General features: G+C 43.0%; 1 protein-coding gene across 1 annotated transcript in view; it reads right to left on the reverse strand.

The window, feature by feature from the left end:
* LOC106539151 (galanin receptor type 1-like) overlaps positions 1 to 18,115 on the reverse strand; it is a 30,970-nt gene extending 12,855 nt beyond the window's left edge. The window contains exons 1-2 of the mRNA XM_014053852.2: positions 17,426 to 18,115; positions 5,283 to 5,348 (exon numbers count right to left, since the gene is read on the reverse strand). Of these exons, the coding sequence (XP_013909327.2) occupies positions 5,283 to 5,348; positions 17,426 to 18,115 (756 nt within the window). The remainder of the gene's footprint in view (positions 1 to 5,282; positions 5,349 to 17,425) is intronic.
* Positions 18,116 to 27,375: the final 9,260 nt, after the last annotated feature.

Below are 27,375 nucleotides of genomic sequence, written 5' to 3' on the forward strand. Positions count from 1 at the left end.
GTTGATTGTTCTCACTGTCAGGAAATTCCTCCTTATTTCCAGGTTGAATCTCTCTTTGTTCAGTTTCCATCCATTGCTCCTTGTCTGGCCTTCGGGTGGTTTGGAAAATATCTTAATCCCATCCTCTCTGTGACAGCCCCTCAAATATTGGAATATGGCTATCCTGTCTCCCCTGGTCCTTCTCTTCACTAGACTAGCCATGCCCAGTTCCTGCAACCGTTCTTCATATGTTTTAGCCTCCAGTCCCCTAATCATCCTGGTTGCTCTTCTCTGAATTCTTTCTAGAGTCTCAACATCTTTTTTATAGCGTGGTGACCAAAGTTGGACGCACTATTCTAGGCGTGGTTTTACTGAGACTATATAGAGTAGTATTAGTTACTTATATCATTTGTTTAGTTACAATGGAAAAAAGTGGTCTTTTTCATTCTTATGGCCATTGCAGCATCCCCACAGTTAGATGATCAATATTTGGATGCTTGCTAACTGGCTCATATTTATGACGGTTGCAGGAGATGAAGAAATAGTCAAGAAGATACTAGATTGTGCAGAAATGGATATAGACTGGCTGTCAGGCCTGCAGTCATATCCCTTTTAGGATCTTTGCCCTGCCACACTCTCTCTCTTTCTTTACTATGCTGTTTCATTAGTGGGGAATTGGGAGGGGGAATAGTAAGGAGTAGAATGTGTTTCCTTTCTAGAAATTAAGGTCATTCTTTGTCTCTGCACCTCTGTACCTGACCGGAACTAGATGGGTGAAAATGCCAGTGTGGCAGAGGAAGATTGGACCATGTGATGGACTTGTGGGTGTGGGAGCAAGATCAGGAACTTTCAACTGGGTGGGAACCCCAGGAAGCTTTCAGATTCGGATTTTCCACATATTGTACCAACATGTCTCTCTTATTAAATTGGAACTTTGATGAAAGCTATGCCTTAGACTCTGATTTAATTCTGGGTGATATTTGGAATGTTGATATTGGCATTGAAAATTAAACAGAAAGAAGGTGTAAAATATTATCAAACATGGAATTTATTTTACCAATGGTTGGGAAAGAGGCGTGGAGATTAAGAATGTAATTTGTATTGTTAAGCAAATTATTTACCCAGACAACACAATGTTTATTAAGCACTAAGAAATGTAGTTCATAGAAAATCAATCAAAGAAAATGGTGCAAAATTCACTTAGCTACTGTCTCGCTTTGGAAAAGACATCCGGGGGGGGGGGGGGTTCAATTGTGGTCGTAAGTCAAGGACTCTCCGTATCGAAGACACCAATGTCTTCTGATATCTATAGGGTGCTGAGGACTGAAAGCAGGGGTGGGATTCAGCTGGTTCAGACTGGTTTGGGTGAACTGGTAGCTCTGACGATCAGCTGGGGAGCGAACCAGTTCGCTCCAATGATCAGGTTGGCCTACCCACCTGCCCCTGCGCTTTACTTGCCTATATCCTCTCAGCTGATTGCGAAGCGGATTGCTGCACCTCAGCTGTTTTACTCCCCAGAAGTAACGTGGAAGATAAGTTTTGTTAAAACTGGTAATGCATGTGGGGTCTGGGTCAGGCACGGGATAGGGAGACGCAGAGCACGCAAAGCACATGATCACCGAACCGGTTGTTAAACCGGCAGGATCCTACCACTGGCCTTTCTGGAACAGAAGTTCAGTAGGCAAACTCATTGTGAATCTGAATATCGGGACATGGTCATGGTTAGCATTATTTTCTCCTGGGTTTCAAACTGGCTTCCCACCTCCAGCTTTGCCTAGCGATGCTGGGCTTCAGTCTTCAGATCTCAGAGCATGGGACCTGCCTAAGCTGTGTTATTTGTCTCTGCTTTTGAAAACAGGCACTTTCATCTTCCTTTCGCGAGGAACTAGAAAGATTATTTGAATTTCATCAACAGATGGAAGAAAAGAAAACCTCCTAATTCTGCAAGCTTCTGGTAAACTCACCCCAGTTTCTAAGTGGCTTTTGTCCCTTGTTTCGACTGCTGATTGAAAGTGGGATATGCTCCCTTTCTTAGAATCTGTTGTGGCCCAACAGTGGCCAGCAGAGCTGGTAGCAAACTCAGACAGTGAGGAGGTTGGGGAGGAACATGGGCCAGTCCTGGAGTCTGGGGAAGACTCTGATGAGGGCTCTGCGTTGGAGGCAGAGAGGGGGACAGAGCCGTATGCCAGTTATCAGCTGCCTTCAGAGTCAGAGATCAATGGGGCAGAAGAATAGCTGGAGCCTGTTCCCAATGTGCTCCTGCACATTGGGAACCCCTCATTTGACCAGCCTGCTTATTAAGGGAAGCTCTCAGTCCCTAAGATTATTAATCTGAAGCAACCAACAACTAAGCCCTCCAGCCAACTCCCTGCAATTTTAAAAATAATAAAAAATAATAATAATTTAGAACTGTACTATTATTTATAACTGTACGCTTACCTTCCTCGTGGCAGTATTTCAAAATAACGTTGGGTTTCATGGCAACATTTGGTGAACAGAGGATGATCAACTGATTAAAATCCTTGCTTGGAAATACATTTACCTGGGCTAAGAACTTTAATCAAACATGGTCATCTTGCTAATTGGTTGCAAAACAGCAGCTCACAGAAACTTTTAAATATGCACAGCATGAAAACCCTTAACCTTAAATGCCTGGGAGAAGACAAACCGTTGGCTCGCTTTCAGGGGAAAAATATTGCTAGTTATCACCCTTCGTGAGTTTCTTACATGAAAATTCAGTTGATTGCACAGCAAAGGTTCTACTGGGTTTATGTATGTATTTATTTGTTTCAGAGGTGGTATTCAGTAGGTTGTGCCCAGTTCTGGAGGTCCGGTAGTGGAAATTTTGAGTAGTTTGGAGAACCGGTAAATACCACCTCTGACTGACCCTGCCCCCATCTATTCTCTGCCTCCCGAGTCCCAGCTGATCAGGAGGGAATGGGGATTTTGTAGTAACCTTCCCCTGGAGTGGGGAGGGAATGGAGATTTTATAGTATCCTTCTCCTGCCACGCCCACCAAGCCATGCCACGCCCACCAAACCACGCCCACTGAACCAGCAGTAAAGAAATTGGAATCCCACCACTGGTTTGTTTGTATCCTGCCTTTTTACAAATAACTCAAGGTGGCAAACATATTGAACACACCTTTCCTCTTCCTACTTTCCTCACAACAACAATCCTGTAAGGTAGGTTGGGTTGAGAGAGAGGGACTGGCTCAAAGTCACCCAGCTGGCTTTTGTGACTTAAGACAGGGCTTGAACTCATGGTCTCCTGCTTTCTAATCTGGCGCTTTAACCATTAAATCAAACTGGTTCAACCAGGGTCCAGTTCTTTATCTGCTTACATATAAGAGACAGAATCTTGCCAGACTAAACGCTTATTACTCTCACCCTAATAAATATATCCTAGGGAGGGGTGTCAAACTGAAGGTGTGTGGGCCAAATCCAGCCCATGAGATATTTAGATCTTGCCTGTGGGGCCACCCTGGAAACAGCAAAAGACCGCCCCTCTGTGTCTCTGCCAGTAAAAATGCTCCCCCTCCCCTCCAGCTCCATTTTCTTTGGTAGAGGGCTGCAGGAGGCCATCACAGCCGAAAACAGAACAAAACAAAGTAAAAGCAAAACAAAAGAAATGTTTCCCCTGTTGCATTTGAGCATGCAAGAAGGGACAGGAAAGGAGAAAGAGAAAGAGAAAGAGGAAAGACAAAGAAAAGAAAGGAAAGGTGGAAAGAGGGCAAAGAAGGAAAAATAAGGAAAGAGGGTGTAGGAAATTAAAACCCACCCCTTTCCTAGAAAAAGGAAATATCCTGGGAAATATTGAAAAGACAGAATATTATATTTCCCTGGATCAGAAATGGAGAAATGTGTTTTTAGGTAGGAAACAGCCCCACTCTTAATAGCCTCCACCTTTGTCATTGGGCCATTAAAATGCCTGAGCCAATCTATTCTACATAACAGCTCCAGGGTGATGGGATTAAGGCATGATAGTATTAGCTGTCAACCTCTGTTTTGCTGCTTGTTTTTCGGCTGCCATTGAAACAGGGAAGGAGGGAATGGTATTTGGGTGAGGGAAATAATCTGTACAGGAGGACTGTTAATTGGGAGTTGTTCTTACCATCTACTGCGCATGTGGCAAGGAGGGGAGTTTCCCGCCAAAGCCAACTGTCCGGCATACCAACCTGATGATGATTTTTGAAGATGTCTCCCACCTGACAGCTGTGGAGATATTGGATTGGACTATGGACTGGGGTTACCGAGGGGAGGGGAATGGGTCAGGTATTGATATCTAATGCTTTTGCGCGCTTTTGCTCAGATCCAGCTTTGCTTAGCTTCTATTTACTTATAATCAGTAAAAGTACTCTTAATTCTGCCAAAATGGAGTTGAGTGGTTTCTTTCTTGGTTAATAAGTGAAGCAGCCTTGACATTTAGCCCTTTACCCATCTCACCACAGGGCATCTGGCAAGAAGCAATGCCCAACCAAACCTGGACTCAAAACACAGCCTACAGAGTTTCCCCTGCATGGCCCCATGGGAGCCTGACAACCAATCAGAATACAAACTCAAGATCAAAGGCCAGAGAGGGCATAAAACCAGGAACTTTCAGCATCTCGGTCTCTCTTTCTTCTTCACCCAACATCTGGAAGCATGTGAACCCCCTTTTCTGTTCAGAAGCTCAAGCCATGCGATCCTGTCCACCATGAAACCATCTTTCCAAGCAGCCTCCATGTTTCCAGTGTCTTCCCCCCACCCCACTTGGAACTGAACCCAGAAGGACATTTCCTCCAACAAGGGGAAGGAAGAAGAAAGGAGAGTGAAGAGGGAAGGAAAAACAAGAAAAGGAAGGAAGGAGATTATAATGAGAAGCAGGGAGGTTCTCAGAGAAGTCCTGCCTTAGCACTTGGCCACTACAGGTGCCCCCCCCCAAATGAGGGACATTGAGCTGGCCATGCCCTCCCTGGCCACGGCCCCCCTGCCACCCCCAAGGTCAAACACAACCCTGATGCAGCCCTCAATGAAATCAAGTTTGACACCCCTGTTTTAGGGAGTGGTTATTTGAATCCTCTTTCTATCTCCTAACCATCTCTGGGCTGGGCTGTTTCTTGTCCTCCCCCCTCCCTTTCTAGAATATGCTCACTCCTTTCTGGGAAACTGCCACCTCATCGTTGTCCTTCACACCAGCTCCCCCCTCCCTCCTGTGAGCATCATCTCTCATAGAAACAGACGTACCACATTTTGATTACTTTGTGTGAAACACAAAATATCTTCCTCATCTACAATGCTTAGTGATTGCTGTTTGTCATTTACCTTTCTCTTTGATCTCTCTGACTTCCTGGAAATATTCTTCACTTTTTTATGAAGGTGATATAAAACCTATGGAAAGAAAGAATGAAAGAAAATGTTGCCTTATTTCAGCAAATATCAGGTTTTCCCAAACTTGCTGGAGTTTGCAAGAGAATAATGAATCTACCCCCTCATTTGATCAGTCTGTAATCAGTACAATGAGATCACTGTAACCCCTTCAGTGGTAGGGTTCAATTTTTTTTTACTACTAGTTCTGTGGGCGGGGCTTGGTAGGCGTGGCATGGCTTGGTGGGTGTGACTTTGTAGACATGGCAGGGGAAAGGATACTGCAAAATCCCCATTCCCACCCCGCTAACCTGCTTTCCAGCTCCGTTATCCTGTTCAGGGAAACAAAAGAAGATTAGCTGGGAGGCAATGGGGGCGGGGCCAGCCTATTTGCTGGTTCTCCAAACTACTCAAAATTTCCACTACTGGTTCTTTAGAACCTGTCAGAACTGGCTGAATATCACCTCTGCTCTCAGGTGTTTTTAAGAAACTGCACTACATATTAGCTATCTATATACTACTAAAACTCTCCTGTCTGTTTGTCTGTCTGTAATCTTCAACTGAAGCATCGTAGGACAATCATTTTTTTAAAATGAAGGTAGCTCAAATGGACTAATGTAAGGGAGGAAGTGGCAAACCCTGGGGGTGGAGCTTAAAGAGGGATCAGCCTAGAATCCCTACATAGCCACAAGTGAACTAACTCCACCCCATCCCCTTGAATTATGTGACCCTAATCGAGTTCATAGCAGGTTGGTGAAGAATATTCATGTGCACAAGGATAGGTAGCAATAAATTAGTTGAATTGGACTTTCATGTGTGGAGCTGATCCTTTGTGCCTGATACTAGGTTAAAGAATGTGCCCAAAATTCAGGGCCCATTACTTCTGTGGTGGGATTGAAATTTCAGGAATCTTCAGATCAGGTTAAATAACAAAATTATGGCCATTGCAACACTACCTCCTGCAGCCCTGCCATGCTGTCCTACATCATCACTATGCCACTGCAGTCAGCCATGGTCACGTGGTCATGATTTCTGACACTCCCTGCCACCGTCCCACAAGCAAAATCAATGGGGAAGCCAGCGGGAAGTCAAAACCTGCTTCCATTGCACCTACTTTTTTGCCCAGTCTTGGTCATTCTCTTGATCATTGGTTTAGATAAGGAAATATTCCTGAAATAATGAACAAAGCTGTTTATAAGTTGTCCAGTATATACATACATTTTTTTTTCTTCTGTTCAATCGTGTCTGATTCTCAGAGAGAGGTTGCCTGGACTAGACTTGCAGTTGAAGAGAAAATGGAAGTGAAGGGAAGAAGAGAAGAGAAGATGGAAAGGAGGGGAGGAGAAGAGAAGGGAAGAGAAGAGAAAATGGAAGGGAAGAGAAGAAGAGAAGATGGAAAGGAGGGGAGAAGAAGAGAAGGGAAGAGAAAATGGAAGGGAAGAGACGAAGAGAAGAGAAGATGGAAGGGAGGGGAGGATAAGAGAAGAGAAGGGAAGAGAAGAGAAAATGGAAGTGAAGGGAAGAAGAGAAGAGAAGATGGAAGGGAGGGAAGGAGAAGAGAAGGGAAGAGAAGAGAAAATGGAAGGGAAGAAGAGAAGAGAAGATGGAAAGGAGGGGAGGAGAAGAGAAGAAAAGAGAAGAGAAAATGGAAGGGAGGAGAAGAGAAAAGAAAATGGAAGGAGAAGGGAAAATGAGATGAGAAGAGAAGATAAAAGAAGATTGAAGGGAGGAGAAGAGAAAATGGAAGGAAAGAGGAGAAGAGAAGATAAAAGAAGATTGAAGGGAGGAGAAGAGAAGAAAAGAAGAGAAAATGGAAGGGAGGAGAAGAAGAGAAGAAAAGAGAGAAGAAGAGAAGAGGAGTGAAGAGGAGAGAAGAGAAGTGAGGAGAAGAGAAGAGAACGTCAAAGCTGGACAAATACAGTCACTTAATCCTGGACCACATTAGTTCAACATTTTGTGCAAATCCACCTAACGAGCTGATGGCCATCACCTTAAATCACTGTTCAGCTTCAGGGAGGTTACATCTGTCAAGAGCCACTAATCTTAATGGAATTGTTTTATCTCCTGTTTGAAAGGCATCGTATTTCCGTGACTCAGAGTTGACATAACATTGTGCTAATTAACCTGCATCTGCTTTGTTTATGCAAAAGGATTCTTCTCCCTGCCTCCATTTGCAAAAGTGAAGGCTGCCCTTGAAAATAAAACCAAAATAATAATAATAATAATACTCTGTATTATTTCAAATGGCTCTGGATCGCCTTTCCAAATTGAGTTTCTTGGGGGAATTTTGCTGCTCATTAAAAATCATGGAACTTTAAAAAAATAAGGGGATAAGAAACAAGGGAAAAAGAAACAAGTTGGCTTCTCCCTCCCCCTCCTCTCTTCTTCCCCCTGCTCTTCAGTGCTGATTTGCTCAACCTTCAACCTGCTATTTGATTTTGAAGATGCACAGGGGAAATAGATATTAACTGCCTTCGTGCAATTAATACCATTTTAGACCTAAATGACCCGTTGCTGGGAAGCAAGGGCATCAGAGACAGATCTTGCTTGGATTTGATTACAGAGGGTCCTTAACTATTCTAGAAGATCATCTGAGAAGCAGCTGGATTAGAAGGTAGGAGGCAACTTTGGGTCAGTCTTTCTTTCTTGGCCCTAGGCAGAAGAAGACAGTGGCAAACCAGCTTGGTCTAATGGTTAAGGCACCAAGCTAGAAACTAGGAGACTACAAATTTATAAATTCCAGTCCTGCCTTAGCCATGAAAGCTGGTTGGTTGATTTGGGCCAATCACCAGGGGAAAGTGAGTTCAAGTTCCACCTTAGTCATGAAAGCTGGGTGATTTTGGATCTCTCTCTCCTCCTTCCCCTTTCTCTGTCTCTCGAAAATCTTGCCAAGACGACTGCAGGGACTTATCAAACAGTCCAGGACAGGGATTGGCAACCCATGGCTCTGGAGCTGCATGTGGCTCTTTCATCCCTCTGCTGCAGCTCCCTGTTGCCAGTCGGCTCCACAATTGATAGGGCTTTCAGTTAGGACAGGTAGAGGAAAAAGGACATCGCGCTAGGAGGAGACTCTATGGTGGGGGAACTGGACTTCCAGAATTGAATGAGTGTTTCCGCTTAGGACGTTTGTGACTCTTTGAGTGTTTAAGGTTGTCGACCCCTGGCCTAGGAGACTATTGCATTTAAATTTAAATAATCCTAAAAAACCAGAAAGGCAAAACATTTAAACGATGTTCCAATCCTGAAAGATTCCTGGCTCCAAGAATCCTAATCTCATCAATGTCCTTCTTTTTACCCAAATACTGTACTTGGTGTGACATTTCTCAACATGTCACCCTAAATCAGAGGTGGGTTCCTACCAGTTCGCACCTATTCGGTAGAACCGGTTCGTCAAATCTACCAAACCGGTTAGAAGAGGTTCCACCAGTGGACCCGGAAAGCAGGCCACACCTACAGAAGAGGTTCCAAAAATTTTTGAAACCCACCACTGGTCCTTGGATATGATTATTCTACACTATCATGCTCATATTTACGAAACTCAGTGCCTCTGTGAAAGATAAGGATGGCTACTGCATTTGTGGAGCAATCAGAACATTGCGTGTGTTGAAGTTCTTTTAACGCAAACCAAAGATGCCTTTTAAAAAACAAGTTTACATCATATTCTTATGCATGCCAGTGCTGTGTGTGAGGTAATTTAAGGTGGTTCTGACAAGTGTCGCCGGCATCTTCATATCTGGTCACATGGGCGGCAAGCCACTCCCATCCAGTCACATGGGTGGCAAGCCACTCCCACAAAGGAGGCCACACCCACAGAGTAGGTTCAAACCATTTTTGAAACCCACCACTGCCCTAAATTCTTAAGATGTTGGTGCCTTGAAATGGTTGATCTGCAGGATGGGTCATTCTCTTGGGTAAATGAGGACCACTGATAATTTCTTGTGTGCTGTAATTCCAGACTGTCTCACCCACGCTCAGTTTATGTGGAAGGCTATCTCCAGCCAACTGTTACGTTGTTGGTTTTTTTACACAAGGTCACTGTTGGAATGGAAAAAAGGATAGATTTTTTAAAAAAAAATTGAAATTGTACGCTTGTGAAAGGACATTGCTACTTTCTCCTTCCAGACATAATATCAGACTAAAGTGGAGGAAAAATATGGAAATCCAGAAGAGGATTTAAAAAAAAACAAAAAAAACCTCAAGCTTTATTTCCAACCAATTTACATATCAATGTAAGGTTTTGGTGCAAGGATACTGTAAAAAGAGTAGGATTTGGATTAACCCCTCAAGACTCGAATTAAGAGTCCTAGAATGCCCAGGTACAGTATAGGTGGTACCTTGCTCAATAGTAGTAACTGTGAGAGGGATCTTGGAGTCCTAGTGGACAACCATTTAAATAGGAGCCAGCCATGTGCAGCAGCTGCCAAAAAAGCCAACACAGTTCTAGGCTGCATAAACAGAGGGAAAGAATCAAGATCACGTAAAGTGTCGATACCACTTTATAATGCCTTCCAAGGCCACACTTGGAATACTACATTCAATTTTGGTCGCCACGATGTAAAAAAGATGTGGAGACTCGAGAAAGAGTGCAGAGAAGAGCAACAAAGATGATTAGGGGACTGGAGACTAAATCGTATGAAGAACGGTTGCAGGAACTGGGTATGTCTAGTTTAATGAAAATAAGGACTAGGGGAGACATGATAGCAGTCTTCCAGCATCTCAGGGGTTACCACAAAGGAGTCAAGCTATTCTCCAAAGCACCTGAGGGCAGGACAAGAAGCAATGGATGGAAACTAATCAAGGAGAGAAGCAATTTAGAACTAAGGAGAAATTTCCTGACAGTGATCTTGGTTAATCATTTGTCTGAAACAGTACAGGGTTTCCTGCTTAGGCAGGGGGTTGGACTAGAAGACCTCCAAGGTCCCTTCCAACTCTGTTATTCTATTCTATTCTATTCTATTCTATTCTATTCTATTCTATTCTAATCTAATCTAATCTAATCTAATTTTAGCTAAGCACACTGTAGGGATCTGATTCATTTGGTTAGCTTGTTTTTCAGTATGTTTTCAGAACCCCAACAAGAGATTGGGTAATCAAGATAAAAACCATCATTGTGTTTTGGGAACTCGGCAAGATTCTTAGGGCTCCATAAACGGAGTATCCTTTCTTAAAAAGATATTCCCAAACTTCAGCATAGACAACACTGCCTCTCGAAATAGTGCCCATTGTTCTATTTAAAGTAAATAATCTTAAAAACCAGAAAGACAAAACGTTTAAAAGATGTTCAGACCCTGAAAGATTCTTGAGAGTTTGCCCAAGAATCCTAAAAATTTGCATAACTTCTCATCCCTTTTTACCCAAGTACTGTTTTTGGTGTGAAATTTCTCAACATTTTATACTAAATTCCAAGCAGTTGGTGGTCCACAACTCAAGTGACTTGAAAAGGGATTTAGGTGACTACGTGAAATTAATTTAAATGTGTGCCTGAGTGAGTCAGGGGTTTGGCAAGATTTAAGGCTCTAATTTAAGATGAATTAACTTCTTTTTAGGGACACGGTGGTGGCTAAGATGCTGAGCTTGTCGATCAGAAAGGTCGACAGTTTGATGGTTCGAATTCCTAGCACCGCATATTGGAGTGAGCTTCTGTTACTTGTCCCAGCTTCTGCCAACGTAGCAGTTCAAAAGCATGTAAAAATGCAAGTAGAGAAATAGGAACCATCTTTGGTGGGAAGGTAACAGCGTTCCGTGCACCTTTGCTGTTTAGTCATGGCAGCCACATGACCACGGAGACGTCTTCAGACAGTGCTGGCTCTTCAGCTTTGAAACGGAGATGGGCATCGCCCCCTAGAGTCGGGAACAACTAGCACATATGTTCGAGGGGATCCTTTACCTTTACCTTTAACTTCTTTTTCTCTTGCAATAACCATCCTTTGGTCCTGTTAAGTGTACAGGTAGTCCTCGAACCTTCAACAGTTCATTTAACGACCGATTAAAAAAGTGACATGAACATTTTTCACACTTATGAGCATTACAGATCCCCGCAGTCATATGATCAGAATTTGGATGTGTGGTCACTGGTTCATATTTATGACAGGTGCAGTGTCTCCAGGGGGGAGGGGGGCACATGATCCCCTTTTGCGACCTGCTGATAAGCAAAGTCAATGGAGAAGCCAAGTTCACTTAACAACTGTGTCACTAACTTAACAACTGCAGTGATTCACTTAACAACTGTGGCAAGAAAGGTTGTAACATGGGGCAAAATGGACCTAACAAATGTGTCATGTAGCAAAAGAAAATTTTGGCTCAGTTGTGGTCATAAGTCAAGGACTACCTGTATTATAGGAATATGGCCAACATTAGCAGCATCAATGGTCCTTGAAATACGCAACTTTTTTTGCACTGTTCTTGTAAACAGCAGTTGAGCATTTATTTTCAGGAGCTTGTCATTATTTAAGAGTGCATTTGTTTCGGCAATGCTTTATCTTTGTAAAAAAATAATAATTAGTAAATTATTAGGGGGAGAAAACCTGTATCCTGTTCCCTAACGAAATTTAGATTAACCTTTTGAAAAACAGAGTTTTACTGCATTACTGTAACCAAGCAATGAATGTACTTAACCATTAGATCTGGGAGACTAAAGTACTTGTGTCAATTAATTAAAAGAAAATGCATCTATTAACGATAGCATTTATTATCTCCCTGGCTGGCGGGCTCACTCAAGGCGGTGACGCAGAAGGAAACCATTTGCATTCCTAAGTTACCACTCTGGTTGGAAGGGAATTGGAAGTTTATCATATTTAGTTTATGGCCCTCTGCTATAGAATATTCATAGAGCCCATGTGACCAGTGGTGGGATTCAACCAGTGTAACAACTGGTTCGCTGAGAGAGAGCGCAGTGCGTTTGAAAACAACTCAAAAACTGAGCTTCTACTGCAGCCGCCATGAGTGAAACAGCGGCAGCGCTGATCAGCTGGGCTTCAAACAAAGGAAATATAGGACAGACTAGCACAGGGGCGGCTGGGCAGGGCCAACGGATCGTCAGAGCTACAGGTTCGCCCAAACCAGTCTGAACCGGCTGAATCCAACCCCTGCATATGACCACCCCATCCCTTCCCTTCAGATTCAGAGCCAACCCAGGTCTGGGAAGGCGCAGCGGGAGGGAAGTGATGTCGTACATGTCGTGATGTCATCAAGCTAATGACAGAAATGATGACATTATGAGCACACGTCATCTGCACTATCGATGTAATATTCTCATGAGGCATGTGACGTCACTGCAGCTGGAACCAAACCAGGAATGTTGGTGTGACAGTGTTGACCATTGGGAAACTAAAGCTGATTTACTTCTGTCTCAGTGGACATGGGCTTCAAACCTAATTTGCTTTTTTCTTTTGGTTTACAATGCAATATAATAGCAGGATTGGAAGGGACCTTGGAGGTCTTCTAGTCCAACCCCCTGCCTAGGCAGGAAACCCTATACCGTTTCAGACAAATGGCTATCCAACATCTTCTTAAAGACTTCCAGTGTGGGGGCTTTCACAACTTCTGGAGGCAACTTGTTCCACTGATTAATTGATCTAACTGCTCAGTTCTAAGTTCCTTCTCTCCTTGATTAGTTTCCACCCATTGCTTCTTGTCCTGCCCTCAGGTGCTTTGGAGAATAGCTTGACTCCCTCTTCTTTGTGGCAGCCTCTGAGATATTGGAAGACTGCTATCATGTCTCCCCTAGTCCTTCTTTTCATTAAACTAGACATACTCAGTTCCTGCAACCATTCTTCATATGTTTTAGTCTCCAGTCCCCTAATCGTCTTTGTTGCTCTTCTCTGCACTCTTTCTCGAGTCTCCACATTTTTCCATATTGTGGCAACCAAAACTGAATGCAGTATTCCAAGTGTGGCCTTACCAATGTCTTATAAAGTGGTATTAACACTTCATGTGATCTTGATTCTATCCCTCTGTTTATGCAGCCTAGAACTGTGTTGGCTTTTTTGGCAGCTGCTGCACACTGCTGGCTCCTATTTAAATGGTTGTCCATTAGGACTCTAAGATCCCTCTCACAGTTACTACTATTGAGCAAGGTACCACCTATACTGTAGGTGTAGGTGTAGGTTTGGGGTGGGGGAAGTGGGGAGATTTTCTGGCTTAGTTTCCCATTGGAGAGAACCTTTCATTCGCCTCTTCCTTCTTCTTCTCCTCCTCCTCCTCCTTCTTCCTTCTTCTCATTCCCCTCTCCTTCCTTCTATCCTTCCCTTCCTTCTCTTCCTCCTCCTTCCCCTTCTTCTCCTCCTCCTCCTTCCTTCTTCTCATTCTCATCTCCTTCCTTCCTTCCATCCCTTCCTTCCCTTCCTCCTCCTCCTCCTTCCTTTCTTTTCCCATCTCCTTCCTTCCTTTCCTCCTCCTCCTCCTCCTCCTCCTCCTCCCTCCTCCTTTTCATCTCCCTTCCTCTCTCCTCCCTCCCCTCTCCCTCCCTCTCTTCCTCTCTTCCTCCCTTCCACCCCCTTGGCTCATGAACAGCCAGTTCCATAAATGGAATACTGGTTTGATAACTTTGCTGGCTTTCCTGCCCCCATAACCCAGATAAACCAAAAGGTTAAAATTGATGGGAATTTAAGACCTAAAGGTATTCCGGAACAAGGGGATACCAGGCACTTCCTGGAGAAAATGGACAGGAACTCTCATAAAGGAAACTTTTGTCCTAGCTAAAAGTATGCTGTGTTATATTCAGAGATTTGACTGTTTAAATACACTTTGGAAACAGGCTTTACAATTTGATGATAGTGAAACTGATTTATAAGCTAATTAGGTACACTTTGGCTTAAGGAGGATATTAATAGGGTATTTACTTATTAGATTTACATTCTACCTTTCATCAAGAGGAAAGGACAATGCTCATATAGTCCACTCTGCAGATTTTCCCTAGTGTTAGGTAGGACTGAGGCAGGGAGAGAAGCTGGGGCCAAGCCATCCAGTGCAAAAGGAATTAGAGACGGCCTTGATAGGAAAGAACCATTAAGGAGAAACAACTCCACACTCCAGAGGGTGAAGCAAGAGTGAGAAAGAAACTCAACATAATCCTACCTCGATTCTGCTAGTTTCACTTGAAGCAGCTTTCAAGATTGATGTCAGCTCTTCAACATTGGGCAGCTCAAAACAAAAAACAAAAAACAGGCGCGGTAGGGAGTCCAAGAAGACGCCATAGAACTGGTTCGGGGATGTGGCAGGCCGAGTTACTACTTACTTGGCCAAAGCGTGCCGAACCGGTAGGAGCCCACCTCTGATTCATACCAATGTTCATGGTATCTCAGTCTGGGGAAGAACAAGAGGGGAAGCTCTCTCCCTCTCTCTCTCCCTCTCCCTCCCTCCCTTTCCCTCTCTCTCTCTCTCTCTCTCCCTCTTTCTCTCTCTCCCTCTCTCCCCCTCCCTCTCCCCCTCCCTCTCCCTCTCTCCCTCTCCCTCCCTCCCTGTCTCTCTCTCTCTTTCTCTCTCTCCCTCTTTCCCTCTCCCTCCCTCCCTCCCTCCCTCTCTATCTTTCTTTCTCTCTCTCCCTCTCCCTCCCTCTCCCTCTCTTTCTCTCTCTCCCTCTCTCCCTCTTCCTCCCTCTCTCTCTTTCTTTCTCTCTCTCCCTCTCTCCCTCCCTCTTTCTCTCTCTCCCTCTCTCCCTCTCCCTCCCTCTCCCCCGCCTCTCTCTCTTTCTCTCTCTGAGGCTGGTTACTTATCTTGCTTTGAAAATGGCTTACAACAGAGGTGGGATTCAGCCAGTTCAGATAGGTTCCGGTAAACCAGTAGCTCTGACGATCAGCTGGCCCCACCCACCCTCCCCAGCTCACCTCAATCACACAGCACAGCTGATTTCTCCCCTCGATCTTCGACTTACCATTGCTGGCTTAGAAGGTAAGTGCCTGAGCTTTTAAATGCTCCATTTTTAGCACTGCGCTCAAGCGTTTTAAACATGTGCGCAAAGCGTATTCTCACCAAACCGGTTGTTAAACCAGCAACATCCCACCACTGCTTACAACCATTTGCAAAGAAATAAGTTCTGCTTTTTTTTAAAAAAAAAATGGGCCTCTCTCAAGAACTAATTGGAACTGGGACAAGCAAACATCCGTATTAGCCTAAAACAACCCCTTCCCAAAAATTAAATATTAACCTTGATCACTAGAAGAAGGAAAAAAACCAATTAGAGGAAAAGAGAGTAAAATGAGAAGGCTGGGTTTGCATTTCATCAAATGATAATCAGACGATCGAATAGCATTATCTCCATTATCTGCTTAGGGTCTGGTTGCGGATATGTTCAGATTTTCTTTCTCCAGGTTTCTAAATATTTAAAAAAATGTTGTTTGGAGAATATGATTCTGGATCTTAAATCTAAGTAAAGGTCTCTTTTGCTCTACTGGCCTTACTCTGTTACTTCGATGGGTATATATGTGCATAGAAGAAATCATAGTGGTGACATTTCGCTTATGGCAAGAAATTTAGGAAAGTAAAAATGGTCCCCTAGGTTGAATTTAGATTTAGAAGCTGCCTATCTGTTCTACCAAGGTTAATGAAATGAAATTCAATGGTGAAAAAAGTAAAGTCCTACATTTAGGCAAGAAAACCCAAATGCACAGGCACAGTACAGGTGGTACCTTGCTCAACAGTAGTAACTGTGAGAGAGATCTTAGAGTCCTAGTGGAGAACCATTTAAATAAGAGCCAGCCATGTGCAGCAGCTGCCCAAAAAGCCAACACAGTTCTAAGCTGCAAAAACAGAGGGGTAGAATCACGATCATGTGAAGTGTTAATACCACTTTATAATGCCTGGAGACTGCATGGGACTGGAGGCTAAAACATATGGTGAAAGGGATGGTTTTAATGTTTGTTTGTTTAATTTTTTTTTAAAAAAAGAAGCAATGGATGGAAACTAATCAAGGAGAGAAGCAACTTAGAATGTGTATGTATGTATATTATATTATATGAATTATATGGATTGTCAATCCCATGGCTCTGCTAAACTATGCCTGTTTTAAACTGGGATGTCTATACCAGCTACAGTGGCCAACCCTGAAACTATAACCCCTGGTTAGCCATGGGTTCACCAATGTTTATTAGTGTTCTGCATTAAACAAAAAGCTAAACAAAGCACATTATGGATATGTGTGTAGCATAAATCAAGCCTGGATATAATTGTGTGTGTGTGTGTATGTATGTGTGTGTGTGTGTGTGTGTGTGTGGTGTGTATACATACATACATACATACATACATACATACATACATACATACATACATATTCAAACTATTCTCCAAGGCACCTGGGGGAAGGACAAGAAGCAATGGGTGGAAACTAATCAAAGAGAGAAGCAACTTAGAACTAAGGAGGAACTTCCTGACAGTTAGAACAATTAATCAGTGGAACAACTTGCCTCCAGAAGTTGTGAATGCTCCAATTTTTAAGAAGATGTTGAATAACCAATTGTCTGAAGTTGTGTAGGGTTTCCTGCCTAAGCAGGGGGTTGGACTAGAAGATCTCCAAGGTCCATTCCAACTCTGTTATTCTATTCTATTCTATTCTTCTGAATTTCTCTAGTTTTTAACTAGGCAAATTCAGCTCAAACTTAGCAAGATCATTCGAGTGAGTGTGTAGCATTTTATATCATGTAGAAATTCCCAGATTCAGCTGGTTTGAAATCCCTAGTCTTTTCCGCAGCACTGCATAGATGAATGGCTTGTGTTAATGGCTGGATTTGTACATCGTCCTATCCCCAAGTTTAATTTAAGCAAAGTTCAAAAGAAGCACTTTGGCAGGGGTCACACACACTAAGCTATAAGTTTGCAATCCACAAGAGCTGAGGTGCAGGAAACCCAATCCTGATGCTATGAGTAACAATCTGGTTTCGCTTCCTTGCTTTTCCCTTATTTCAAGTCACATATGGACTCGCAGGGATAAATGAATTGGGGAGAGAGTGCTTTATGCACATTGCTTGGGAGGAGTATCCATCCATGTACTCTAGCAAGCAAAGAAGTTCCGGGATTGAGCAGGGTTGGCTCAAAAGGAGAGCCAGCCGTGCCAGCTTGGAAATACCTACCTCCCATCTCCATCCCCCTCTTGCCCCATTGGTACCCACCTTGGTGTAGCAGCACGTGATGAGTACCAGAGGCAGCAGATAACCCACCACGAAGATGGTCACCTTGTACATCTGCTTGGCTCCTGGTTGGCCAGGCCAGTTTTCCCAGCAAAAAGAGCTGTTGGGTGCCTGCTGGTGCCCATTTAAGAATTCCTGGTGCTCAGCCACGGGGATGGCAAAGAGGAGAGAGAGGCACCAGATGATGCTGACGCCAAGAGTAGCATTCCGCTTGCTTCGAATGCACAGGGAGCGCTTCGCATGGACCACAGCAATGTAGCGGTCCACAGACATGGCCACCAAAGTGAAGATGCTGACGAGCATGGTGGCCATGACGAGATAGTGCACCCACTTACAGAAAAAGGCACCAAAGACCCACTCCGGCAAGGTGTAAATGGTGGCCTGGAATGGGACACAGAAGAGAAGGAAGGAGAAGTCTGCAATGCTCAGGTTGAGGATGAAGATGTTGGTGGCACTGCGGGATGGACGTCCACCTGGCGGGAGACGGCCAAGGACCACCAACACCAGTGTGTTGCCCACCATGCCCAGTAGAAAGATCAGTCCAAAGAGCACAGGGATAATGACTATCTCTGGTCCAGCTCCTGTTTTTCTTGGCCAACAAGTGGAACCATTGGCTTGCTTGAAAAACATATCAGTGGTGCAAAAATTGACATCCGTTGCTACCTCCTCCATGGGAGCTCTCTTGGGGGGATGGCCCCACTTTGGGGGGAAATGTTTCCAGAAAAAATAATTAATGGATCTGTATGTTTTGCCTACAAGTTGTGGAAGTTCTTGATCAAAGCTTCTCCCCCATCCCCCCGAAGGAGATCTTGATGGGTTCTATATGCTTGATCTGACTTCAAAGATCTTTTCCATGGTGGTCAATCCAAAGCACTTCATTCAAAAGTCCCAGCAAGTTGATTGGGCATCTGGAAGACTTGCTTCCCTTTGGCGGTTGCCAAGATCATCAACTGGAGTCTCCGTTCATCAACCTCTTGGCGATAGGGAGAGGGCTGCTTTAAGCTGCTTGCAGCAATGCTGCCGAGAAAGCTAGTGAGTGAGCTGGAGTGAGAGCAGCTGCCTGAGCTGTTCCAGCTCCTCCTCTTTTCACTCTGTGGCTTGAGGGAGGGGAGAGGGCTCTCTCTAAGCAAGCACAACGCAAGGTATGAGTTTTCATACGAGATGCTCGAAAGCATCGTTTTCTCCCCAGGCTTCCCGGTCTCTGGTGCACATCAAAACCAGAGACACTGCTAAAACGTGGTTCTGCACTGCACTAACCTGTTTGTTTAGTGGACCTCAAGGAGGGTGGGTTGCCCAGGTTATGAAAGCCTTGTGATCCTGTGACTGAATTCACACATGAACCCAAACATGGTTTAGATGATCTTGGCTTGGTGTGCAGTTACAATTCAATGGTGTTTTTTTTTGGAAGGGGACAGGAGGACACTGAAGTCTGTGGGAGACTAATCCCATGCAAGAAATGTGCTCCTGTGGGTTAAGCCACATAAACTTGTAGGAAGTTAAAGCCCACCTCTCTCCTAGAGAAAAGAAATATCCTGAGAAATATTGAAAAGGCAGTACGTTATATTTCCATGGATCAGAAATGGAGAAACATGTTTTTGGGCAGGAAACAGACTCACACTTAATAGCCCACCCCCACTTTGTCAATGGGCCATTTTTTTTAAAAGCCTGAGTTGGTCTATTCTACATAACAAAGGTAGGATTACCCTTCCACAGAAACGCACCACATGGCATCTGGGAACTCAACCAAGCTTGGAACTCAAAATACACACAACCTACAAAGTTAGCTAAGACCCCCTTTGCCCGTAGAAGTCTGACAACCAATCAGAATACATTTCTCACATAGGAACAGGAAACAGAGCTGGGGCTGAACAGAGAGTATAAAAAACCCAGGAACTCTCAGCAAACTCCTTTTTTCTCTCCTTTCTTCTTCACCCAACATCTGGAAGCATGGGATCCCCCCTTTTCTGTTCAGGAGCTCAAGCCATGTGATCCTGTCCCCCATTGTAGCATCTTTCCGATCAGCCTCCATGTTTCCAGTGTCTTTTCCCCCACTTCGAACTGAACCCAGAAGGACATTTCTTCCAACAAACTGAATATGCCCCAAAGCTCCTATTGAGTCTACTTGTTGTAAGAATGTGCTTGATGGCTTTATCAAGCTCTGCTAACAAGGAAATTGATGTGGAGAAACAATACATTCTCCTTAGCTGGATGCTGTGGAAAAATAGTTCAACTAACAGACTGTAACTACTGCAAGGGGCTAAGGTAAAGGTAAAGGTTCCCCTCACACATACATGCTAGTCATTCCTGACTCTAGGGGGCGGTGCTCATCTCCGTTTCAAAGACGAAGAGCCAGCGCTGTCCAAAGACGTCTCCATGGTCATGTGACCAGCATGACGAAACATCAAAGACACACAAAATGCTGTTCCCTTCCCACCAATATTGAAATATATTGAAACACTGCTATCATGTCTCCCCTATTCCTTCTTTTCATTAAACTAGAATCAAAACTTCATCTCTCTCTTTTTTTTTTTTTTACTCAACACACATTAAAAATTAATAGGTCTTTGGTCCTATGGTTCTGGCCACATCTTGATTATTTGATGCATACACACATATCCAGCTGACACCCTTGGCTGGTGCCACTGTTGGTCCTGCCATGATTACAAACTTCATGAGACATTTTGGGGCATCTAAATGAATATATTAAAAGGTAAAGGTTCCCCTTGCACATATATGCTAGCTGTTCCTGACTCTAGGGGGCAGTGCTCATCTCCATTTCAAAGCTGAAGAGCCAGCGCTGTCTGAAGATGTCTCCGTGGTCATGTGGCCGGCATGATTCAATGCCAAAGACGCATGGAACACTGTTCCCTTCCCACCAAAGGTGGTCCCTATTTTTCTACTTGCATGTTTTATGTGCTTTCAAACTGCTAGGTTTGCAGAAGCTGGGACAAGTAACAGGAGTTCACTCAGTTATATGGCGCTAGGGATTCGAACCGTCAAGTTGCTGACCTTTCTGACCGACAAGCTCAGCATCTTAGCCACTAAGCCACTGTGCCCCTTTTCAAGTGTAATTTCAGTTAAATTTTAATTAAAAGGTTATCAGCTAAATACAGTTAGTATAATTATCAAACTAAACATATTAAATGCTAAACGTGGCAGTTTGGAGCACCTCATTAAGGTTTCCACACATCTGGAGCCTAAAGCACACACACAACAAAGTGCAAAAAAGTTCAAAGGTGGCTCATTTTGAATATAAAATGTTCCGTTTCCCTTTTTTTTAAGAAAATGGTTTTGATTTTGAATTGGGTTGGTTCAAATGTCACTTGAGGTCTTTGGGACACCTTCTTTTGAAGTGCTAGATTGGCAGAAGCTGGGACAAGTAATAGGAGCTCACTCCGTTACGCAGCGCTAGGGATTTGAACTGCTGAACTGCCGACCTTCTGATTGACAAGTTCAACATCTTAGCCACTGAGCCACTGTGTCAAAATTAATATATTGGCAGTTATTAAAGTAGCAAATGAAGCCTGCAAGCCAGGTTGTAGAGCTGTGTGATCAGGATACTAGCCAGCTAGTTAAAAAAAAAAAACATACTCCAAATGTGGCACTCTATCATTCTCCCCCTCCTCCTTCTTCCTCTTCTTCTTCTTCCTCTTCTTCTTCTTCCTCTTCCTCTTCTTCTTTTCATATTCATTCTTTATTTTATTCTTCTTTTTATTTGATTCCTTCTTTTGCAAGCTTTGTCCTTCATCCTTTTCAATGTTTCCCACTTGAATAGCTTTGGTTTGAATGTCAAAGAGATGGACCATTCCCTTCAACCTTTCAGCTACAAAGCTTGGAATAAAAACAAAGACTGTGCCCCAAAAATCACAATGCATGAAATGCAAACGAGGGCAAACTATCTGACAGCCAAACTCATTTGAAAGTTTCACAGCTGCAAGGGAAAAAAGCTTCTTCCAAGTCTGTAACATGGCAAACCATCTTTACTGAGGGAGCACCAGTGCCTTTATAAACCTGTTCCGGCTTCAAGCTCAGGATCAAAAACATTCTGTTTTAGAATTAGTCGGTGTGCTCTAGGGACATCACCATGACATTATCAGCAACCATAACAGAGCAACGAGATCTTAGCAGAAAAAAAATGAAATATTCACTAGATGACAAAAAAAGGACAGGAACTTTCTGTATTTCTTTATGGCCATCTAGTGGGTTTCTTTCTTTCTTTTCTTTCTTTCTTTTTCTCTTTCTTTTTCCTTTTTCCTTTCCTTTCTTTTTCCTTCCTTCTTCCTTCCCTCCTTCTTTGTTTCTTTCTTTCTTTCTTCCTCCTTCCTCCCTTCTTTTCCTCTTTACTTCCTTCCTTTTTCCCCTTTTCTTTCCTTTTCCCTTCCTTCCTTCCTTTCTCCCTCCCTCCTTCCTTCCCTTCCTCCCTCTTCCTTCTTCCTTCCTTTTTCTTTCCTCCTTCCTCCCTTCCTCCTTTTCTTCCTTCCCGTCCTGTTCCCTGTATCCTTCCCTCCATCCCTTCTATTTATCTTAATGCTAGCACTGTATTCCCATGGCAAACGTACACTCCTGTAGAGATTTACAAGCAAACTATTTGTAATATTAGTTTCTGGTGGGAAAACAGGTATTGATGCTGATCTTTGATTTTGACAGTTGAGCTTATAACTGATCTATCCCTAAATTTGGACTGGATTCTAAATTTGCATTTATCTATCTATCTATCTATCTATCTATCTATCTATCTATCTATCTATCTATCTATCTATCTATCTATCTATCTATCTATCTATCATCTATCATTATTTATCTATCTTCTACCTACCTACCTACCTACCTACCTACCTACCTACCTATCTATCTATCTATCTATCTATCTATCTATCTATCTATTATCTATCTATCATCTATCCATCATTATCTATCTATCTTCTATCTCCTACCTACCTACCTACCCGCCTGCCTGCCTGTCTGTCTGTCTGTCTGTCTATCATCTATCATCTCTCCCTCTTGCATTTTCTATCTATCATATCTATCTATCTATCTATCTATCTATCTATCTATCTATCTATCTATCTATCCATCCATCCATCCATCCATCCATCCATCCATCCATCCATCCATCCATCTATCTATCTATCTAATCTATCTATCATCTATCATCTCTCCCTCTTATCTATCTATCATCTATCATCTCTCTCTCTCTCCCTCCCTCCCCCCTCCCTCCCTCCCTCCCTCCCTCCCTCCCTCCCTCTCTCTCTCTCTCTCTCATATATCCAGAACAATTTATTACAAATTGTACTCTTGGTTCTCTTGAGGATCTTTAGCAGAAAAACCTCCCAAAAACATCTCCCTCTTCTCCTTAAAAAATTGTTCAGGAAATCAGAGCAGGAGAAATCTGGAAGCAAAAGTATATATATGAACTCACATATGTGAGTTCATCTGTGTATCAACAATACCACAGCAGAGACATCAAAATCTGTAATATAAAAAAGATTCCTAGCTTGATATTGCTTGGTATTTTTGTTTGTATTTATTTATTAAGGTAGCGTATTGCATGGGAATAACTTTTGTGATAACAACTGGTAGCTTGTAGTCATGAAATAATATACAGTTGTTTATCTCCCTGGGCAATTTGGTGGAGATGGCTAAAAGAACAGTACAGAAAAATCTGCTTAAGCTCTCCAGCATCACTACCCTTAGTCTTGACTGTTGGAATATCTTTGCTTTGTTCCAATTATCATTTTATCCTTTTATCTTGCATTTCGTTCTAGTTGGCTTTCTAGCCCTCCACCAGAAGATGGAGTCCTTGTAGTAGATCAGCCGAAAACAAACTTGAAGTAATTTTAAGCAGCAGGTGCTTGAGTCACCCAGTGTTTGACATAATATTCAGGGCAGACAAAACAGGTTTTCATGCTGTTTCGCCCTGAAGAGACTGTTTGTATGATTCAGTCGTAATCCTGGTCCATGATAACTTTCGGAAGAGAGCCCTGAAAAAGGATACAATTGTCCTCTTAATTCCACTTCACACATTTGCTTCCCCCCCCCCTCTATGCTACCTTTGAACAAAGCTTTCTGTGTAATTCATTGAAAAGAAAACAGTTCCTTAACATTAACCACCTGAAGGTTAAGAGAATGAAGTCCAAATTTTTGTCAAGGACCTCACATGTCTCTTTGGCTTCTCGGACAGAATATCAAGACAGGTTTGTTGGCTGGGTCAACCTACCATTCCAAAACAGATGTCAATTAGAGAGTTACACCACTAGCACAAGAGTCTTTTAGGTATGATTTATATGCCTGAGTGCCAAGGGCTTGTGTTTCAACAAAGCTTTTCTTCTTCTCTCTGAATTTGATTACGGGCTTTGCAAAGTAGCACCGGGCTTTCTCAAAAACCCGTTAAAATCATGCATCAAACAAATTCACTGGGCTTGAGTGAAAAAATGACTCAGTGTATATTTGTTGGGGCAATGGGGAAATGGTCAAGTGGATACTCCGGGCAGAAGATCAACTTTCAGAAGACTCAATAAGAAGAAATAAACTGTGGAGAGTAGAGTAGAGTAGAGTAGAGTAGAGTAGAGTAGAGTAGAGTAGAGTAGAGTAGAGTAGAGTAGAGTAGAGTAGCAAAGAATAGGAAATAGTGTACTGTAGTATTGAGTAGGATAGGGCAGGACAGAATAGAATAGAATAGAATAGAATGGAATGGGATGGGATGGGATGGAAAATAGTGTAGTGTTGGGTTGAATAGAATGGAATAGAATGGAATAGAATACAATAGGAAATAGTGTAGTGTTGAGTAGGATAGGGCAGGACAGAATAGAATAGAATAGAATAGAATAGAATAGAATAGAATAGAAAATAGTGTAGTGTGGTGTTGAGTAGGATAGGACAGGGTAGAATAGAATAAAATAGAATGGAATGGAAAATAGTGTAGTGTAGTGTTGGGTTGGGTTGGGTTGAATAGAATAGAATAGAATAGAATAGAATAGAATAGAATAGGATTGCACCACAGGTGGGTTTCAAATCCTGGTGCTACCATTTCACTCATGCTCTCTCTCGCATGTGCAATGCTTCTGCACATGCGCAGAAGCGGCTGGGCAGATGGAAAGAGCTTCCCTCCACCACTACTACCAGTTCGGCCGATCCGGGCCGAACCAGGAACAACCCACCTCTGGATTGGGCACACAAGGAATTTGTGACGGTGGCGAATATCTGTAGCTTGGGTGTAGGATGAAGGCAGATGTTCATTCTCCAAGCTTGTGGGTTGGTTTCCAAATGTTTCATTACCAGGCTAGGTAACATTTTCAGTGGAAGTTAGGAGATGTCAGTGCCAGTTTTATTCTGTTTATAAGGATTTCACGTGGTCAATAGGTCTTCTGATGGGAGATCACATCAGGTCTGGGTCTTGTGATGGGTCTTGTGGTAGGTCAACTGTGGGTGTGTCAAGTGAGGGTCTTGTGGTGAGTCTGGTGATGGGGAGGTTACGTCAGGTGAGGGTCATTGGGAGATAAAGTGCTGGTTGGGGTGGGGTGGGGGCAGAGGTGAGTTCCTACCAGTTCGAACCAGTTCGGCCAAACAGGTAGTGGTTTGATGGCTTGGGTCACTGGAACCGGCAGTGACCCAGGCCTGCCATGCCCCCAATCTGGTTCTCCTATGGGGCTGCCATCTTGATTTTCATTTCTGCGCATGCACAGAACAATTGTAATTGCACAAATTTATTTATTTTTCTTTTTTTAATGTTTTGCATATGCATAGATCTATTTTTGCGCAAATGCGCACATGCGCAGAGCATTCCTCTAATGGGTGCTTGAGCAAAGTGAGCACACATGAAAAATTTTTGCGGCCAACGAACTGGCAATAATGCTGGGAGCAACCCACCCCTGGGTGGGGGCTTGTAATGTTACCTAGCCCAGTAACGAAACGTTCGGAAACCAACCCACAAGATCGGAGAACGAATCTCCACCCTCCCACAAGGAATTTATCTCCAGGGCATAAACTCTTAAGATACCTACAAACACCGAAGTGATATAATCAAAAGATAGCAATAGGAATATAGTTCATAGGAAAAATCAAATGATAATAGTAATGCAGCTCTACTACATGGGTAAATATCCTTAGGCATAAGACACTGTGTCCTAGAACTGAAAATGAGAGAATTATTCCTCTGGCTTCACACACCCACACCCACACACAAACACACAGTGTTCTCATGTAATCGATGCTCTTTTCCATTGGGGTTTATTGGCTCTGTATTTTTGCCTCTGCAAAACTTCTATCATTTCACTAAAATTTTCTTCTTTTTTATTGGAAAATAACCTATACTTCATCCACTATGCTTACACATCCATATAGTTTTGTCTCTTGTGGGGGGGCACACTGTTTACCTCTGTCGATAAACAAAAATTCCTTCCTTAAGTTTTGTTTTATAACGTTTGTTTTCTACAAGCCAATAAAATACAAGTGCAGAGAAGAGCAACGAAGATGATGAAGGGGGTGGGTGGGTAATAATAATGGAATTGCTATATATGTATACATTTAAAAGGGGGATGTATGTATAATTACTAATATGAAAGATGATTATTGGAATGTGATTATTAACAGCATCAATATTAAACTGAGTCTGCTCAGATGCTGAAATACACCCTGTAAGCTAAGTGGAGAGTGTGGAAGGGAAGAGAGGTGAGAGGAAAGCAGAGGAAAAGTGTAGGAGAGAAAGAAGGAGCAGAAAGAGGAGAAAGAAGAAGGAGAGAGGAAGGGGAAGTAGAGAAGAGAGGGATTGTAGAGGGAAGGAAGGAGGGAGAGTGGAGGAGAGAGGGAGAGGAGGTAGTGCAGGTGCGGGAAAGGGTATGATATGGTGTATGGAAAGCAGAAGAGCAAATGAGAGTTATTGTGGGTAGAAGGTGAGAAGAATTGATATAATAATGGATGCTACATAATAGTGTTTGTTAAGATGTAATGGTATATTTGTGGATACTTATATGGAAATTAAAAAAAAACTTCTTAAAAAAAGATGATGAAGAAGTGACTGGAGTCTAAATCGAAAGGTTGAGGGAAGTGGGAATGTCTTGTCTAACAAAGAGAAGGACTAGGGGTGACGTGATAACAGTCCTCCAGTCCTTGAGGGACAGTAAAAGAGAAGAAGAGATCAATCTGTTCTCCAGAGCACCTGAGGGGAAGGCAAGGAGTAATCGATGGAAGACCATTAAAGAGAGAGCCAGCCTAGAAATAAGGAACAACTTCCTAACAGTGAGAACAAGTAACCAATGGAACAACCTTGCCTGCAGAAGCTGTGAATGCTCCATCGCTCCATCTTGGAGGCTTTCAAGAAGAGATTAGTCAGGAATGACATAGGGTCTCCTGCTTGAGGAGGGGGTTGGACTAGAAGATCTCCAAGGTTCCTTCCAGCTGTATTCAGATTGATTGAAACCATGGAAGGTGGTTTGCCTTGTCACCAGGCTAATTCACACAGACCAGTGTACAAGATTCTATTAAGGTTATCTTACAATAAAGGGACAGCCAGGATTCCTGAGTGATCTTCTCGTCTGGAGTACCACACAGGGCTGATATTAATCTTGCAAGTCGTGAAAGCACATCTCGCCCACCCTCCTCTGGCACAGAGAACATGTATGAACTTGTTTGTTTATATCCTATCTTTATTGGTTTTTTTAAATAAATAACTCAAGGTAATAAACATACATTATGCACCTTAATGCACCTGAGAACTCACAGTCTCCTAGTAATTGGCCGAAAGTCACCCATGCTGACTGCACACACTATAATAATACAGATGATACTACTACTACTACTACTACTACTACTACTACTACTACTAATAATAATAATAATAATAATAATAATAATAATAATAATAATAATATAATCTTTTATATAATAAAAATCGAAATTCAACGACTATGGCACAAACCAGCAGTGGTAATTCCAAA

Source organism: Thamnophis sirtalis, unplaced genomic scaffold (genome assembly GCF_051295495.1).
Source record: "Thamnophis sirtalis isolate CommonGarterSnake01/CBP01778 unplaced genomic scaffold, rThaSir2_p1.2 scaffold_14, whole genome shotgun sequence".
Classification (NCBI taxonomy): domain Eukaryota; kingdom Metazoa; phylum Chordata; class Lepidosauria; order Squamata; family Natricidae; genus Thamnophis; species Thamnophis sirtalis.